Below are 16,414 nucleotides of genomic sequence, written 5' to 3' on the forward strand. Positions count from 1 at the left end.
CTTCGGTTTACGCAACAAAACCACTTAGTCAGGTTAAGTAAAAACGTCATGGATGAGCTTAAAATAAGTTCATAAAGTAAGTAAAATACGTACAGAAACAATGTAACATAACACCGAAAACAGGTCAGAAATGTCACTAAACAACAGGTTATAAGTTGTGTGTTTGTTGGACCCATCCACCTCCTCATCTGCCCTCCTACGTCACTACCTCTGAGCGTGGCATATTTACAAGGATGCGTTTACGTTGGACTCAGTACAGACTACATCGCGTACAAATGACATGTCAAAAGCAAGAAAGGCGTTCGTATTGCACGCTAAATGCCTTGCGCATTATCGAGCAAACGGGCTGAAATAAATGTTTTGGTGTGTGTGTGAACAGATCTGCATGTTCATTAACAACAATATGCTGGGGGACAGCACATCTCAGTATAGGCATCTTTAGTACAGTTGTGTGTTGTGTGTGCATATCGTGGAGTGCAGTGTCTGAGCATGGGCTTCTGCTCGACCAATAGCAGCGCTTTGTGGCATCGTGGAATGACCAGCTGCCAGACTTTTAACTGTGTCACCCTGCCTTCGTCTCAGGCCTCATGACAGCGACCCAGTTCTCACAGATGTCCAGCCTTCACCCCGGCCCGTTGCCACACCTTACCCCGGCGTCCGACCCGCAACCCCTCCCCTATCCGTGCTCCTAGACCGGGAACTCCAAGAGGCCTTCCAGGAATGTGAAGAACAAATGGCCTCACTGGGCTTATTTAATCCCACAGGGCCCCCCAGCACCACGTCTGAGACGGTTAATGATGTCGGGAAGAAGACTGGAGAAGTGATGGTTAATAAATCCAATGAGTCATCGTCGCTGCCTCCAATCGTAGTCCAGCCAGGACTTAGCAACGGGGGCCATGGAAACAAGAGTACACACGGAAACAGTGAGGCAGCAAACAGTCGGACAGATACAGTTGTGTTTAGTTTCAGGAATTACATACTGGGCACAGGGAATAGTGCTGTGGCAGCAGAGATGCAGAGTGAAATAAAAGCAGCACAGAGCCTGGATAAATGTCCAGCGATTAAGACAGAAAAAGAAACAGAGATAGATGAGCAGAATAAAACACCCACGCTATTAGAAACAACAGATTTAATTAAAGAAACACAAAAAGATGTTGCGTTTTCTGAGCAGAGAGGCGATTTTAGAGAGGAACATGTTAGTTCTAATGCAGCCATTGAGGAAAATGGCACTCTAGCTTGTAATACAGTGATTAGGGAGAAAGGCACAGAGGCAATAACAGTAGACATAAAGAAAGAGAGTTATAGTGATGAGTCCGGTCTTTGTATAGTTGAAACGGGAGAGAAAGATGATTCAGTTACTGAAATATCAGAGTGCAGTAAAGATGCACTATCACAGACAAAGGCAGGAGCAAACAACCACAGTGAGGAGGATCAGGAGTCGAAAACAGACAAAAGGATGATCTCACCATGTGACAAAAAGGCAAAGAAGAAAGAAAAAAAGAAGCAAAGGAAAAAGAAAAAGCTAGAAGAGAAGAACCCGGAGACTGAACAGAAAGTAATAGTGCAACCTGAGAGTGATTTACAGGCTCTCATAAACGCAGGAAATCACACAGAGTCAACAGCAAATGTAGAATCAGTGTCACAGACGGACGCTCAGACTGTGATTTGTGGGAAACAGCCTGATAACGGTTTTGACTCTAAGCAACAGCTGAGTCCCGAGGGAAAGCCCAGCCCCATCCCCCCGCCATTGTCCTCTCATTGCGGGCAGGATCATCTTACTGACTCAGTCTGTTCACCTGCGTCCAACCAGAGGCCGCACCAGTCAGATAACCACAACCATACGGACGCCCCATGTGGCATGAATCACAGCTCAAACGAATGCTCACAGCGGATGCAAAATGCAACCGTGGGTGTCATTGACAACCAAAATACACCCATGACACATGTCCAAGCAACAGCTATCAATCCAGCTGATAAGAGATCAGATGCACAAACACAGGAGGCTGTAGTTATCTCAGAAGCAGCGATACTCACACACGAGAATCAGAGCCCACTCTCAAACAGCCAAACTTGTGTGGGAGAGAGCGGTGTGGAGATTGCCCTTGAAGAGGCTTTAGTGGTGGTTGCTGCGTTGCCACTGGCAACACCCACGATGCCAGAAGTGATAGAAAGCACGGGAGAGGGAGGAAGCGTGAGGCGTGATTCACTGGAGAGAGAAGCTACTGTAGCGATCGCGGAGAGTGAGAAAGCAGTAGGAGAGAGAGATTTGGGAGGGATAGAAAAGTACCTCAGCTCTGCAGACGGAGAGAGAGAAGGACTCCTGGACAGCCTTCCTCAGCTCGCATTAATCTGTTCGCAGGGAAAATGCTCACTTGCATTCTCGGCCAAAGAGGGACAGGCTGCGTTTGAGGAAAGCTGCAGCAGCAAAATGCCACACAACTCGGCTGGGACTGAAATGAAGGGACCGAGAGAGAAAAGCGTTCGCAGTGCAGAGACATCACCAGCCGAAGAGGGGGACAGAGAAAATGAGCCACTCCGGTTAGAAGCATTTATCAATTCTTCTCCCTTTGGGATACTCACTGGTCCTGATTGCCAGGATGACAGTGCTGCGGGATTGGAGGGAGGAGGAGGAGGAGGAGGAGGAGGAGGAGAGGAGGTTGGAGAGAAAGGAGGGCTGGCTAGAGAGCACAGTTCATCCAGCCAGCCAGAAGGCACTGCTAGTGGGGTGTCATCAGCCCAGACTGAGACACGTACGCCCATCAATGTTGCCGAGTCACAGCTGAAGTCACAGAGCTGGACTGAGCCGATTGCTACCATCTCTGAGAGCATCTGCACTGAACAGGACCGCCTCTCTCACCCTGGACAGGAGCAGCATGAAGCAGCAATTTCACCTCTCTCCACTCACCCTGAACAGAGCCTCAGCAATACAAACAGAGAGGTAATAAGGGCTGATATCAAACAGAATTCAATTTCAGAGGAAGCACCGTCTTCGGGATACACTTGTGAGGAGACATCCATCACAGAGACGGAGAGAAACTACAGCCAAGTCTTCCTGTCTTCTTCTCAGCTTCTGACTACTTCAAAACAAATCCCAGCCGAGCGACAAGCGAGCAACGATCAACAGGTCCAGCCTGGAAGTAGCACTACAGACACCAGGACAGCCGAAAGTGCAGCTGAAGTTCAAGCCCAGACCCGGAGCAAGAGAGGTGCTATGTCTGGAGTGGGTGTGCACGTATGTGACAGCAGTAGAGGCCACAACAGAGTTCACTTTGCGGATAACGTGAAACAAGACGACAGTTCCTCTGTGGATCTCAGGAGCATGTCGGCGTCGGCTATGGACTGTGCGTCTTTGCCTCCGCTGACTGTACATGAGAGTTTGCACCATCCCGTGGTTGAGGCCAGCTACACCTTCCCAGGCATCCTCGACTTGAAGAAGCCAGAAATCCTCACAGATGCAGCTCCTGCCAAGGACGAACCAGCAATACGGAGCTCAGCCGACTCTCCAAAACCACAGAAAGATGTCCAGTTGGATAAAGGAGATACGGGGACTAAAGACGCCAAGGAGAACATTAACATTGATCAGTCACGTAACAACAAATTGGAGACAAACACTGTGGATTTACAGTCAAAACAGCTTCCATGTCAGACTGGTGACCATTCACAAACAGCAGAAGCCGCCATCTCTGAGGCTGATCATCCAACAGTTGAACAAGTGTCAGAAAAGGTGACAAAGCAATTAGAGGCGGAAACAGAGAAGGGTGCTGTAGATCTGTGTTTGTCGACTGAGAAAGAGGTAGATAAGTTACACGCTGAGTCCACCGGCTCAGTCAAGACTGGCCAGCCTCAGGAGTCACCTTTAATAAGTGATGAAGGTAACCGACATCTTCTTACTTCATGTTCTGTGCTTCCAGCTGATGATGTCACCTGCACGCCTTTAAGTGATGTCTCCACTGAGTTACCTGTTGGCCAGCTCCCTACGGACCTTGACCCTAGTTCAAAACCTGAAACTGTGACCTTGACCTCTCTTCAGACAAAGCCTAGTGACCCCAGTGATCAGCCTCCCACTCAATTAGATCAAACACCTCCTCATGGACTAGTTACCACAGAACCCACAAAGCCCACAGATCCCTCTGCTGATCTGACAAAGGATGAATCAGCGACTTCTGATCAGTCAATTCCTGCTATCGAGCAATGTGCGAGTAATTCTTCTTGGGCTCTGCGTCCTCCTGGCCCAATGTTGAGTCACTTGGAGTTCATTACTGACTGTGATATCTCTCTTCCTGAGCTGACAGATAAAGGCGGCGCTGATGGTGACAGCACCAACGTCTCTGGAGAAGTGGATGACAACGAGAGCAGGGAAATGACACAAATGTCTTCAGCTCAGGATGACAGCGTTAAAGTAGATGACACTTGTCCAAAACTGGAGGATAGAAGTGATGCTACGGAGCCTGTCCTTGAACTTAACCATGGATATATTCCACTTTCACAAGAGGAAAATCTGTCTCCTTCTCAGCCTCCTGGTGCAGCGGATGTACTGGCAAAGGATGGGCCTGATAATGTAATTTCTCCATCTTACACTGAGCCAGGTCCTATTGCCGTTAAACCTGCTATGTGTGAAGCATCCATTAAGGATGACCTCATTAATATCAGCTGCCAACGCAGCTCTGACCAGCCTACCAATGAGGCTTATGATGAAATGAAACAAGACGAAAAAATGGGACATGAGACCTCCGAGGAAAAGAAAAAAGTTGAAGAAGCAACAATGGATAATCAAAAGGAAACAGCAGACAAGCTGCAGACAGGAAAGACAGGCACAACACCACAACAGAGTAATGGGCCAGATAAAAAGGAGGAAATTGGAGACCTGCAGCCACCACATAAACATAAAGTACAAAAGACTGAATCGCCAATAACGGATATAAATGAGGAAGGAGAAAGGAAGAGTGGCACTAAAAGCCAGACTTCTTCCTTATCTCACGAAAGACCTGCGGGGTCATCTGAGGACAAGCTCAGTGCTGAGTCTGTTAGTGAACCTCACACTGTTTATGACCAGAGTTTGTGCCAAACTCCGACAGCAACACTGGAACGCAGCTCTGACACAGACACAGCACCAGATTTGAGTGCAGCTCCTGGCCAATCACTGTCCACACCAGAGCCAAACTGTTTTGCTCAGCAACAGGAGCAGCGTCTGGGATCCAGACATCCCACAGAGGTATTGTCAGGTGGCTGTCTAGAGGGGGGAGAAAAGACTAACAGTCAGACCCCAGCACTAGAACCAGCGGTGAAAGGGGTCGCAGAGGGAGGAGACGGCTCTTTTGGGAGTTTGTGTCAGTCAGGATACAGGGATGAGTTGACAGGCGATGACAGCAGTGGCAATGAACGAGCGATAGGTTCAGAGAAAGGGAAAGAAGAGGGAGCACAAGCTGCGGCAGCGGTTGACAGGGTTTATGTGCCGTCTCACCTTGCCAGTGATTTGAACGAGAGTGGAAGGGCTGCTGAGAGAAATGTCTCGGCTGACATAGCGAGAGTAACAGCTTGCTCTCATGTAGGTGAGACAAGACAGGGGACAGATGAGACTAAAAGCCCCACGTTAGTGGTGGTTGGGTCAGATACAGATTTAATGCCAGACACTGAGTTTAAAGGTCACCAAAAAGGCAATCTATCAGCTGCCCGTCAGGACCAACATGGAAAACCCGAGACCTCTGAGAACAAAGCTCTATCTGTTGAGTTTGCATCGCAGGAGCACGAGACTTCACCTTTCCAAATCTCTGTCTCATCAAAGGACAGCACAGATAGTCATGGTATTCATACAGCGGTTATTCCAAGTGCCAACCAGGCTGAAGAAATTCATTCAAAAATATTCAGCACTCTGGTTGGGCAACCAGAAGCTGTGGAAAAGGATTTCAGTGCTGCCTCGGCCGTGAAGAGCAACAGTAGTGAAACCGGGGAGTGTGAAATTCAGGGTACAGTGTGCGAGCCTCTGGAGCTACAAAGCTACAATAAAACCTCAGCCGCACAAAGCAGCCCAGTAGAACAAACAGCCATAAAAGGCCCGGGTGTAAAGGAGATCATAGAGGAAGATAAAGCAGCTTGGGATGAAGAGAAAGCTAGCAGCCAGGGGAAGGGACAAAGTGAGATAAAAGCGATGAAAAAACAGGAGGTCATAAATCAAACTGGGAGTGCTAAAGATGGTGGCACAATTGGTCTTTCTAATGCGACAGAAAATGACATTTGCAACTGTGAAGGAAGATCACTTGAAAGAGAACAAGTGTCTGTGAACACAGAGGCTGCCGATGTGTCAGAGGGTCCCGCTCCTGGACTAACAGCCACAGAACCAGACACAAACTGGATACAAGCTCTAAAAGAAGCTGCATCCTACTCTCAGAGTAAACAAGAGACCTCCAGGTAAACACAAGAGCATGTGTGTGTGTTTGAAATTATCATATGAGAAAAATGCCCATGAGACTTCACGCTGATAAAACTATGTTAATGGAAAATAAATGCCGCGCAACTACACGTGTCTGAAAGGTCAGTAGAGGTCACCATGGGCTTCCTCTTAATGTGCTACACAAAGTAGCATATTAGCACGCTGTCACATCTGCTCAAGTACATCACAGAGAGAAAGGCACATGTGTTTGTGTCACCAACCACAACCTAAGAATTCTGAATGGGTAGACAAATATCGACATTTATTTTTATATTTCCATGGGTTGTACATCTGTGGTGTTCAGCCTATATACCAGTTGTTTAGTATTCATAGATTGCTGCAGTTTTTTAGCATTCCAGTAACACCACATCCAGGGCTTGTTTGGAGTGATATTACAGAGAGCAGCATGACAATGAATATGAATGAGGAGGTAAACACAGAGCTTCACTTTGTATTGACTCGAGCTCGGGTCAGATGACTGTGCCTGTTGAAGTCTAATGGAAGTAATGCAGCCCTTTATATTCAAAGGATGACATCAGCTGTGACATCGGCCCTGCTCTCCAGGGCAAGAATGAGCCTTTTCTCACACTGCTAAACACAATGCAACAGCAACACAAACACACACACACATGTACCTACAGTACTTCTGCACACACACACACACACTCTTGTAAGGACAAGAGCCCCCGTAGCCACCCGAACTAGCACATTTGTCAGTTGTCAATCATTCCTTGTGCATGTGCTGTAAACTAAACAACAAATCCCCCAACCCCCCTCTTCTCTTGTGTTGTTTTTCCAGACCCCTCCCATCCCTGGATTCTCCTGAACTAGAGTTTCTTACTCCGACTGAGGAGATAGCTGCTCCTCTGACACAGGAGGAGATCCCACCACCGGAGCAAGCAGCAGAGAAGACAACAGAGATCACACCTCTGAATCTTCCCTTGAAGAAGCCGGTGGATCTTCCTGAACCTTTAAAGAAGACAGCAGACCTCCTAGAACCAACACAGAGCAAAAAGATAGAGCTCCCAGAAGAAGCAAAGAAAGTGCAGCTCTCAGAACCAACGAAGAAAGAAGAAGAGCCTCCAGAAGAGCTCGCAGAACCAACCAAGCCGACAATAGAGCTCCTACAACCAACACAGCAGACGGCAGAGCTCCCAGAACCAACCGAGCTGACAGTAGAGCTCCTACAACCAACGCAGCAGACGGCAGAGCTCCCAGAACCAACCAAGCCGACAATAGAGCTCCTACAACCAACACAGCAGACGGCAGAGCTCCCAGAACCAACCGAGCTGACAGTAGAGCTCCTACAACCAACGCAGCAGACGGCAGAGCTCCCAGAACCAACCGAGCTGACGGTAGATCTCCCAAAACCAACACAGAGCACAAATGTAGAGCTCCCAGAAGAAGCAAAGAAAGTAGAGCTCTCACAACCAACCGAGAAAGAAGAGCCTCCAGAAAAGCTCCCAGAACCAAAAGGCGAGCCAGTAACTTCTTCAGAGATAGTGAAGCAGCTAGCTGAGCTCCTAGAACCAATAAAAACCACAGAAGAGCTCCCAGAACCAACAAAAAATGAAGAACCAGAGCCAACAAAGACAGCAACAGAGCTCCCAGAACCAGAGCTGATCAGTGAGCTGCCAGAGGAGCCAGTGGAAAAACCTGTAGAGATCCCACCTGAGGAGCCGTTTAAAGTGCCAGCTGAGGAAACTGCAGTGGCAGAAACAGTCCAGGAACCTGCTGAGGACTTACAGGAGAGCGGGTGAGTGTCTTTTTAAAATCATAAGATTAATACATAATGAGTGTTTCCTGAAAATCTGTCTTTTAACAGCAAACAAGAACTTCCACTCATTGTCTCACACTAGAGTTTCCAGTGAAAGCCTACTTTACCAGTTTGTGGAGTAATATTTACTTAATAAGTAATACTTATTTACTTACTTTACTTACTAATATTTCCCTATAAGGCTGCTGCTCTTTCAAAGCTCAGTCAGAGTCTAGATAAAAAAAACACTAGGGCTGCCAATTGATTAAAATAGTTAAATGCGATTAATCACAAATTAATTGCACATTTTTTATCTGTTCAAAATGTACCTTAAAGGGAGATTTAATACTCTTATCAACATGGGAGTGGGCAAATATGCTTACTTTATGCAAAAAATGTAATGTATGCATATATTTATTATTGGATATCAATTAACAACACAAAATAATGATAAATATTGTCCAGAAACCCTCACAGGTACTGCATTTAGCATAAGAAATATGCTCAAATCATAACATGGCAAACTCAAGCCCAAAAGGCAACAACAGCTGTCAGTGTGTCAGAGTGCTGACTTGACTATATGTGATTATCATAAAGTGGGTAATGTCTGTAAAGGAGAGACTTCTGGGAACCCAGAGAACCCATTTTTATCAAGTCAGTTTCTCCTCGCCAAATATTTGTGTAAGTTAGGCGCATTATTTAGCCTCCTTCTTGACAAGCTAGTATGACACGGTTGTTACCAGTGGATTCCTTAGGTTTTTCTAGTTTCATATGATGCCAGTATATTCACTCTAGCCTTGAAACTGAGCCTGCTACAACCTAAAAAGCACAAGGTGCGTTAAAGAAATTAGTGCCGTTAAAACTAATTTGCATCAACACGTTATTATCGCGTTAACTTTGGCAGCCCTAAAAAAACATGTCCTTGTAATCCTCAATGGACTAAAATCTAAGGATTATAGCCTTTTCCCATTAAGAACAACAGGTTTACAGGGAGACTGGTAATTTTGTGGTCGACTGGTTTTCCAACAGGAAACCAGACATCAGAATGATTTGTATATGACCTTTAAGACCTGATAGTTTTCCTAAAACTTTCTCGTAACATTTCCATTACAGTGATGTATCCGAGACATTGTGTTGCAGCTAATTTACTCGTGAAATCGCAGGGGGACTTGTGCTTTACAGCTCAGCGGCTCTGCCTGTCACACAGTTAAAATGGATTTCCATGCGCTCGGAGAGTCCCCTTGGTGGCTTTTGTTTGGCTTTCAGACACCTCGAGGGTGTCTGGTAGGTTGTTGCTGTCTGCTGCGGTTTCACATTTGTACCGGTTGGTGAAACGGCAGTGAGCCCTTCATGTTGTTAAGTTAAATACACATAGTAAACCAGTTTGTCCTCCGTGTGGGGATTCAGTATTTATTTAAGCATTTTAACAGCTTTAGCTGGACTAACTTTCCATGTATGTCATTCTTTTACAGAAAAACTTCATATTGCACCAGACTGTTCAGTGTGCATCTTTCCAGTTTATTTATTATGTGAGTAATGTCTTTTGGGACAAATTAAGTTAAATCATTGCTGCTGATTTCTTTTCACTTTGCTTTAGCGTTTCCTCAGTTATCTCTCTTGAGTTGTCGCTCCCTCCTGCCGTTTGCTGCATGCCCAGGAGCCATCCCACATGCCAGAGTAGCACTTGCTGCCTGTCAGTCACAACACTTGTCCCATCACTGCTGTTGGAGACATAAAGGTTTGTTCAGAGTAGGAGGGAGGAGGAGTGACAGTGCTATTTCCACTATAGGTTTCATCAATAGATAAAGTTACACACGCGTATGAGTGCCAGAGACAGAAATGTGACTGCATGGTCAGTGATGTATATATATGTGTGTGTGTGTGTGTGTGTGTGTGTGTGTACATATGGTTATTTCCCCGCCCCCCAGAGGCCGTCCTAGCTGTCAGTCCTGCTCAGTCTGTGTAGCTTTGTGAACTGAAGCCTGTAGTGGGAGGAATTTAGGCAGGCACTCAGCCCCACTGAAGTCATTTGCACAGACCAGACAGAGTGGAACAAAAGCCAGAGTTAAAAGAAACACTTGAGCATGTGCTGAGGCGCGAGTGTGTGTGACAGAGTCGGTCAGAGTCACAGACAGGAGAGGAGAGAAGGACCAGGACGTATACATTTATTGTCTCCGGTGTTTTGGAGTTTACCAGAAGTCCATCACTTGCTTTTAGTTTGCTCTGAAGTCGTGTGATAGATTCCTGCATGGCTGAGATCTGGGTGAGTTGACAAGAAGTAGGTGCCCTATTTTTTCTGTGTGTGTGTGTGTCTACAGTAGTGTTTAAGTCCCTCCAGGTGGATGTAACAGATGGTGTGTAGGTAACTGGTGCTAATGACGCTGTGTCTCTGCTGACCTCACCAGATGGGAGGAGGGGAGGGACAAATAGAAAGACGAAGGCAAAAAAGAAGGAACAAAGTTGCGAAATGAGCAGTGTGCTTCAAAATAAAAAATGTTACAGGTTAGAGCATGTTGTGCTCGCCTCCACTACTTGATGTGGAGGTTGCCTGATTGATGGTTGGCGAAACAACTCAGTAGTAGTTAAACTGATGTTTAACTACTGTGTGTGAGTTTTCCAAACATCTTGCAGGCAGGGTAGACTTTTGAAATGAAGAATTAACAAATTATTTTGGGCCGTGTGACATATGCTGTATGACATATGCTCTATGACATATGTTGTATGACAAATGGCATAAAAGTGCCATATGTGATTTCTTTTTTTAATGTTATACAACTAGTTTTAATAAAATGTATTACAGTCTTTTGTAAAGCCATTTTTACTCATGAAACACTCTGGGGATGACTGTGACTACTCAGCTTGGTATGTGGGATATTTCTCATCCATGTTTTCGGAGTAAAACGAAAGCAGGATGTGCTATAGCCCACAATGTACTGTAAATAGACTAGTTGCCATGGCGATTGTAGGTTGATTTGCCATTTTGCTGGCGTAAGTGAAGTAGACACTCTCTGTAATGTCTGTCATTCATTCAACAACACTATAGACTGCCTTTAAGTAATGATTTAATCTAAGGTGGCAGAAGAGAATTGGTGGATTATTCATATATAAAGTATGTGTTTGCAATATATACAGTGTGTTTTTGAATGTGCAGTGTGTGTGTGTGTGTGTGTGTGTGCGTGTCTGTGTGTGTGTGTGTGTCTGGACAGTATGAGCTAGCTGCTGGCGGCCGGACAGAAATGGTCCTGCCATTATTACAGTGTAGAAAAAAACACTTTTCTTAGTACAGTTCAGCTGGTTTTATTTACAACTCTCTGTTTATCATTAAACACCCTGCCTGGACTTGGTGTTTCACATCCAGCTGTTTCCCGTAGATTACACTACGTGTGTGTGTGTATGGCTTGAATACAGTACAAGCAAAGTCACTGTTGTTTACTTAAAGGGGAACTATGGACATTTTCAAAATTCATATGTGTTATTCCTATGGTCTACATGAACAACTCTCTCCTAAGTCCTAAAACTAGAGTGCTAAAACTCAAACTTGTGATGTCATAGGGTATAAAGTGTGGACCTGCTCCATAGACAATGAATTGAGAACAATGTTACAGATGACACTGAGAGCACCTGGGGAATATTCTGAGGATATGGGTACATTTTCTGTTTCACAACTGAGAACACTACAATATAATAAAGCTAATTTGGGTATTAAAAAAAAGAAAACAAACAAAATCAGTCCCCCATTCATTGTTTATGGAGCAGCTCCAGACTTTATACTCTATGACATCACAAGTTTGAGACTTACTTCTGTGGTTTCTGGCTTTGAGAGAGAGTAGCTCATGTTCAAAAATATTGATTGAACTTTCTCAAGCCATGGAAATAACATATTGAAATTCTTAATTTAGGTGGTGTTCCCCTTTAATACTCAGTCATGGAAGTGGAGGTTGGAGAATCAGGTTTGTTGTCTGGACTGTGATAGAAAATGAGTACGTATCCCTGGACTGGCCTTGTAAAATCTGGATTCGCCTCCCCAAGAAGTGCTTATGAGGTGCCCCTGAGTAACGCCCTGCACACTGCTGAATTACCAGCAATGAAAAACTGTATTGGACAGCCTCCAGGTGTTCATGCCAACAGTAAAACTACACTAGCGTGAAGGAGTGTGTGGCTGAAAAAGAGCACATGTGCTCTCTATAACTTGTCGCATTCATTCTGTCATGGTAATAAATCATCTTCGACATCATACACGTCATATCTGGAATAAGAAGCTCCAGCTGTTAACCTGAGTGGGTCAGCTGCAATTATCTCCACCTTAAAGTCACTGAACCATCATCTAATCTTATTGTCTCTTTACGCTTGATATATTTTTCTATCTGCTCCATAGCAGTTTTTGTCCATCTTTGGTGGCAGTCTTATTACAGTTTGCTCTGACTATGTTGTGACTGGGTTGTTTCTATTTCCAGGCTGCATGTGCCAAGTTGGCCACAGATGCTGACATATGTATAGCTTCGGCCTGCTGGTGCAAGTCACCAACTGAGGATTTGTAACGAGAGGAACGGGACCAAATAAAAACTCATAATGGATTTGTAGGACGTTTTTTTCTACGACGTAGCCATCCTGTATCAATTAGAAAATGTTGTACTTTTATAATAGCAACCAGACTTGCTACGCCCTCAAGAAAAGCGCATGCCCTCATTAAACGTTATTAAGTTCTGACTTTACTGGAGAGAGGGAGATGGAGAATAACAGAGCTCAGTTTCAGTCTGAAATGTGTCGGAAGGGACATTTAGAAAGTGCAGCTCAGCAACAGTTGACTTGATGCTTGAGTACTGTAAATGTGCTTTAAGTTGATGGAGGTATGCCGAAGCTCTCCTCTGCAGAAGAGGTATTTTTAGAGCTAAACAGGAGGCATGCCCCAAGTGTGGAACAGCTGCATGGGCGTCCATCGCATTGCCTGTCAGATTAGAGAGCCTACCACTCCTGATAAGACGTGCCTGGATCGGGGCCAAATCCACTCCACCAGGTGGCCAATGATGACAGAGCCAGACATCTTCAAGCAGGCTACTTCACTAGAGAGGGCAAGTAGAGCAAGCAAAGGAAACATGGACTATCATGTAAGGGGACTAAGGAGAGGAGTTTCATTCTAATTTAAATGGCAAAGCGTTCTTAGGATGGTTGTAGGGAGCATTTTTAGTTTCAAGTCACTGCTAGGTTTAGGTGACGAGCAGAGTGCTCCATCTTTCTCTACTTTGAGGTAAGCTTCCGTGATTTGTGTAGCGGAAAGTGGAGCGTGTCCTCCGAATCGCCCTACTTGGCCTTCTCGTTTCTGTCTGTTTATGTTCTGTGTTCCCTCCCCTGCAGGTCCTCCCTCGCTGAGCAGGCAGAGAGAGGTGACCGTGCCCCTGCATCTCCCACACCTCCCACCTCTGAACACCATTTCCTGCCTGCCCTCCCTCCTCACCTCCAAGACACCACAGAATTCCCCACTCCTCCTCCCACACCCCCGGAGAGGCACACTCCTGAAGCTCTACCAACCCCACCTGCATCTCCCTGCTTTCCTCCTCCTCCACCTTCACCTCCAGCCCCTACCTCCCTTCCTGCACCTCCTGAGGACCAGTGCCCCGCTTCTGCACCCTGCCACCCTCCTTTAAGGTATGAACATGAACTCTGTCTGACTGAACCGGTTCATTAGAGGTCATTTCCCATTTCACTGTGAAATTCATTATGAATCCCTCAGTTGTTGTGTTAAAAAATGTGACGTGAATATGTCAGCTGTCCTTCATGCCTCTGCTCTGCTACGTTTGTAAGGCCTCACGGTAGATTTGTCCAGTGCTGACACTAGTCCCTTTAGCCTACTTGATGAAAAGTAGCCATGTCCTTATCCTTTCAACCCCAGATCAGGTCAAATTACAGCATTAAATCGACATCTGGCGCACTGAACTACCTTGTAGATGTTGATTCTCAGAGCTCCTGAACTGAGAGAGAGAGAAACTCCTGGAAATGTAGTCATCTATGCTGTTTCCCTGTTATTCTCTTTTTAGTATGGTGAGAAGGTCGAGACCATTCACATGTCTACACGGTAAATATGTATCTGGCAGGCAGGTGGTTAGCTTCACTTAGTATAAAGAGTGGAAATAGGGGGAAACAGCCAGTCTGGCTCTGTCCAAAGGTAACAAAATCTGTCTACCCACACCTCTATGTGCTGGACTATTTCTTGGCTGGTTGCAGTAACTTCTTGGAGTCTCCGCTGGTTGCCTGACAACTGTTCCCAGCCAAGAAATAGTACACCACATAAACACTTTTGGGTGTGGATGAAACAAATAAGATGTAACGTGTTAATTAGGGAGTTTTAAGGGTGCTGGTAGGTGGCTTTTTTTGGACATTTGGACAGAACCAGACTAGCTGTTTCCCCCTGTTTACAGTCTTCATGCTAAGCTAAGCTCACCAGCTGCAGGCTCGTGCTTCATATTTACCGTACAGACATATAGAGCGGTATTGAGCTTCTCATCTAACTCTCGACTAGAAGGCGAAGAAGCACATTTCCTAAATGTTTAACTATTCCTATAAGGAACTGTGAAATATAATTCTGAGAGTGTTAACAATATATAGATCAGGGTTATTATAGTAAACTAAAACAAAAATAAGCATTGAAAATATTTTTAGTAAACTGAAACTAAATAAAAACTACTTCCTTTTAAGAAAAATTAAACTGAAACTATATTTCCTGGTTAAAAACTAATAAAAATTATAAAAATGAACGTAAATTAATTTCAGTTTTTTTTTTTTTTTTTAGCTATAATAATTTATATCGCTACCGAAAAAAAAGGAGACGCCATGAATTTCTGTCAACTTTTGTGACATTGAATCAGAGAAATTGAACGGACTTGGCCTTCTAGGAGATGGTGCTGTGCCGCAATTGCTTCACATCGTACACTAAAGTAGTGCAAAGACTAAACTTTAAACATTATGGCCATTCCTATACAGTTCTGCAACCATGTATTTTGTATATATACAGTATAGCTACGTACCTCTGAGACATTATACCTGGCCCCAACAAAAACAAACTAAAACTATTGTAAAACTAAATATATAAAAACTAAAACTAAACATTTCTTAAAAACTGAAACTAAACTAAAACTAGACTAAACTAAAGCTAAACAAAATTAAATTGAAAAGTGTAAATTAAAAACGAATTGAAAGTTCAAAACTATTATAACCTCGATACATATACATCACATACCGCGTTATTAATATTTTCTAAGTGAAATCCAGAACAACTGTCTCATCTGCTATTTCTGCAACCCGTCTTACCACCTCATAAAATTCCAGATTAGCATTGCCATGCACGTCTACCGCATGAACACACAGGAAACAGGCTTCGCTAATGTATGAACTTAGTGGTCATGGAAACTCAAATGTATACTGTATAATTGTGGCTTGTTAATGGTGGATATAGCAGAAGCATCGGGGTGAAATGTTTATATGTGGATCTTTTAAACATTACAGGATAAAGCAGAGCACTTACACACCACGCTTTTTCATAATAAGCTCTATAATAACCACTTATGAAATATTATGGCTGATTTCTTGCCATTCAAGCTGCTTGTGCATCGCCCTAGTCAGGCTACAGAACACAATGATTTTCATTCATAACACCGATGCTGATTACATTTAAACGCTCCTCATTATTTTGCTATCAGCAGCTTCCCCAATGATAACACTTAACATTCCTCTGCAATCATTCTTGGCTTTGCAATTTATTTCATAGTCTTACTTTTATAAGAGGGAGTGACTCAGCCACTTTCACAGTGCACTGTCATTTACAACCAGCAGAGGGTATTTTCCCATCACAGAGTCCAATGTTGCCAGCCTGTGTCTGCACTCTGCTGTCTGAATGCTGCTCATGTATGCATCAGTGTCGATTTGGAAAAGACAATGTATTGATTTCTGAGTAGCATTATACATGTTTGCTTATGAGTTGATTCTATTTGGCTTCCTAAACTAAACACCTCCCCTTCTCAGAAAAGACCTGAATTTTGAGAAGGCGAGGCTGGCATTGTTGTTATATTATTTATGATATCTGAGAGGACTGTTAGGTAGCAACAGAGAGGAGAGGAGTACCAACACATGGAGAGAGTATTCTGATTGGATGTCACAGATTGTCCTCTTTGCCTGCAGACACAGAAGCTGGACTATGCCAACATGTGTGCATGTACTACTGTATAAAGCAGTGGTTCCCA

At 44.5% G+C, this 16,414-nt stretch overlaps 1 protein-coding gene across 1 annotated transcript in view; it reads left to right on the plus strand.

The window, feature by feature from the left end:
• Positions 1-16,414, plus strand: part of tacc2 (transforming, acidic coiled-coil containing protein 2) — a 60,146-nt gene that overhangs the window by 15,308 nt on the left and 28,424 nt on the right. Inside the window, exons 5-7 of the mRNA XM_037782257.1 lie at positions 583-6,405; positions 7,227-8,183; positions 13,536-13,826. Coding sequence (XP_037638185.1) covers positions 583-6,405; positions 7,227-8,183; positions 13,536-13,826 — 7,071 coding nt within the window. The remainder of the gene's footprint in view (positions 1-582; positions 6,406-7,226; positions 8,184-13,535; positions 13,827-16,414) is intronic.

This window comes from Sebastes umbrosus, chromosome 10, assembly GCF_015220745.1.
Source record: "Sebastes umbrosus isolate fSebUmb1 chromosome 10, fSebUmb1.pri, whole genome shotgun sequence".
NCBI lineage: Eukaryota > Metazoa > Chordata > Actinopteri > Perciformes > Sebastidae > Sebastes > Sebastes umbrosus.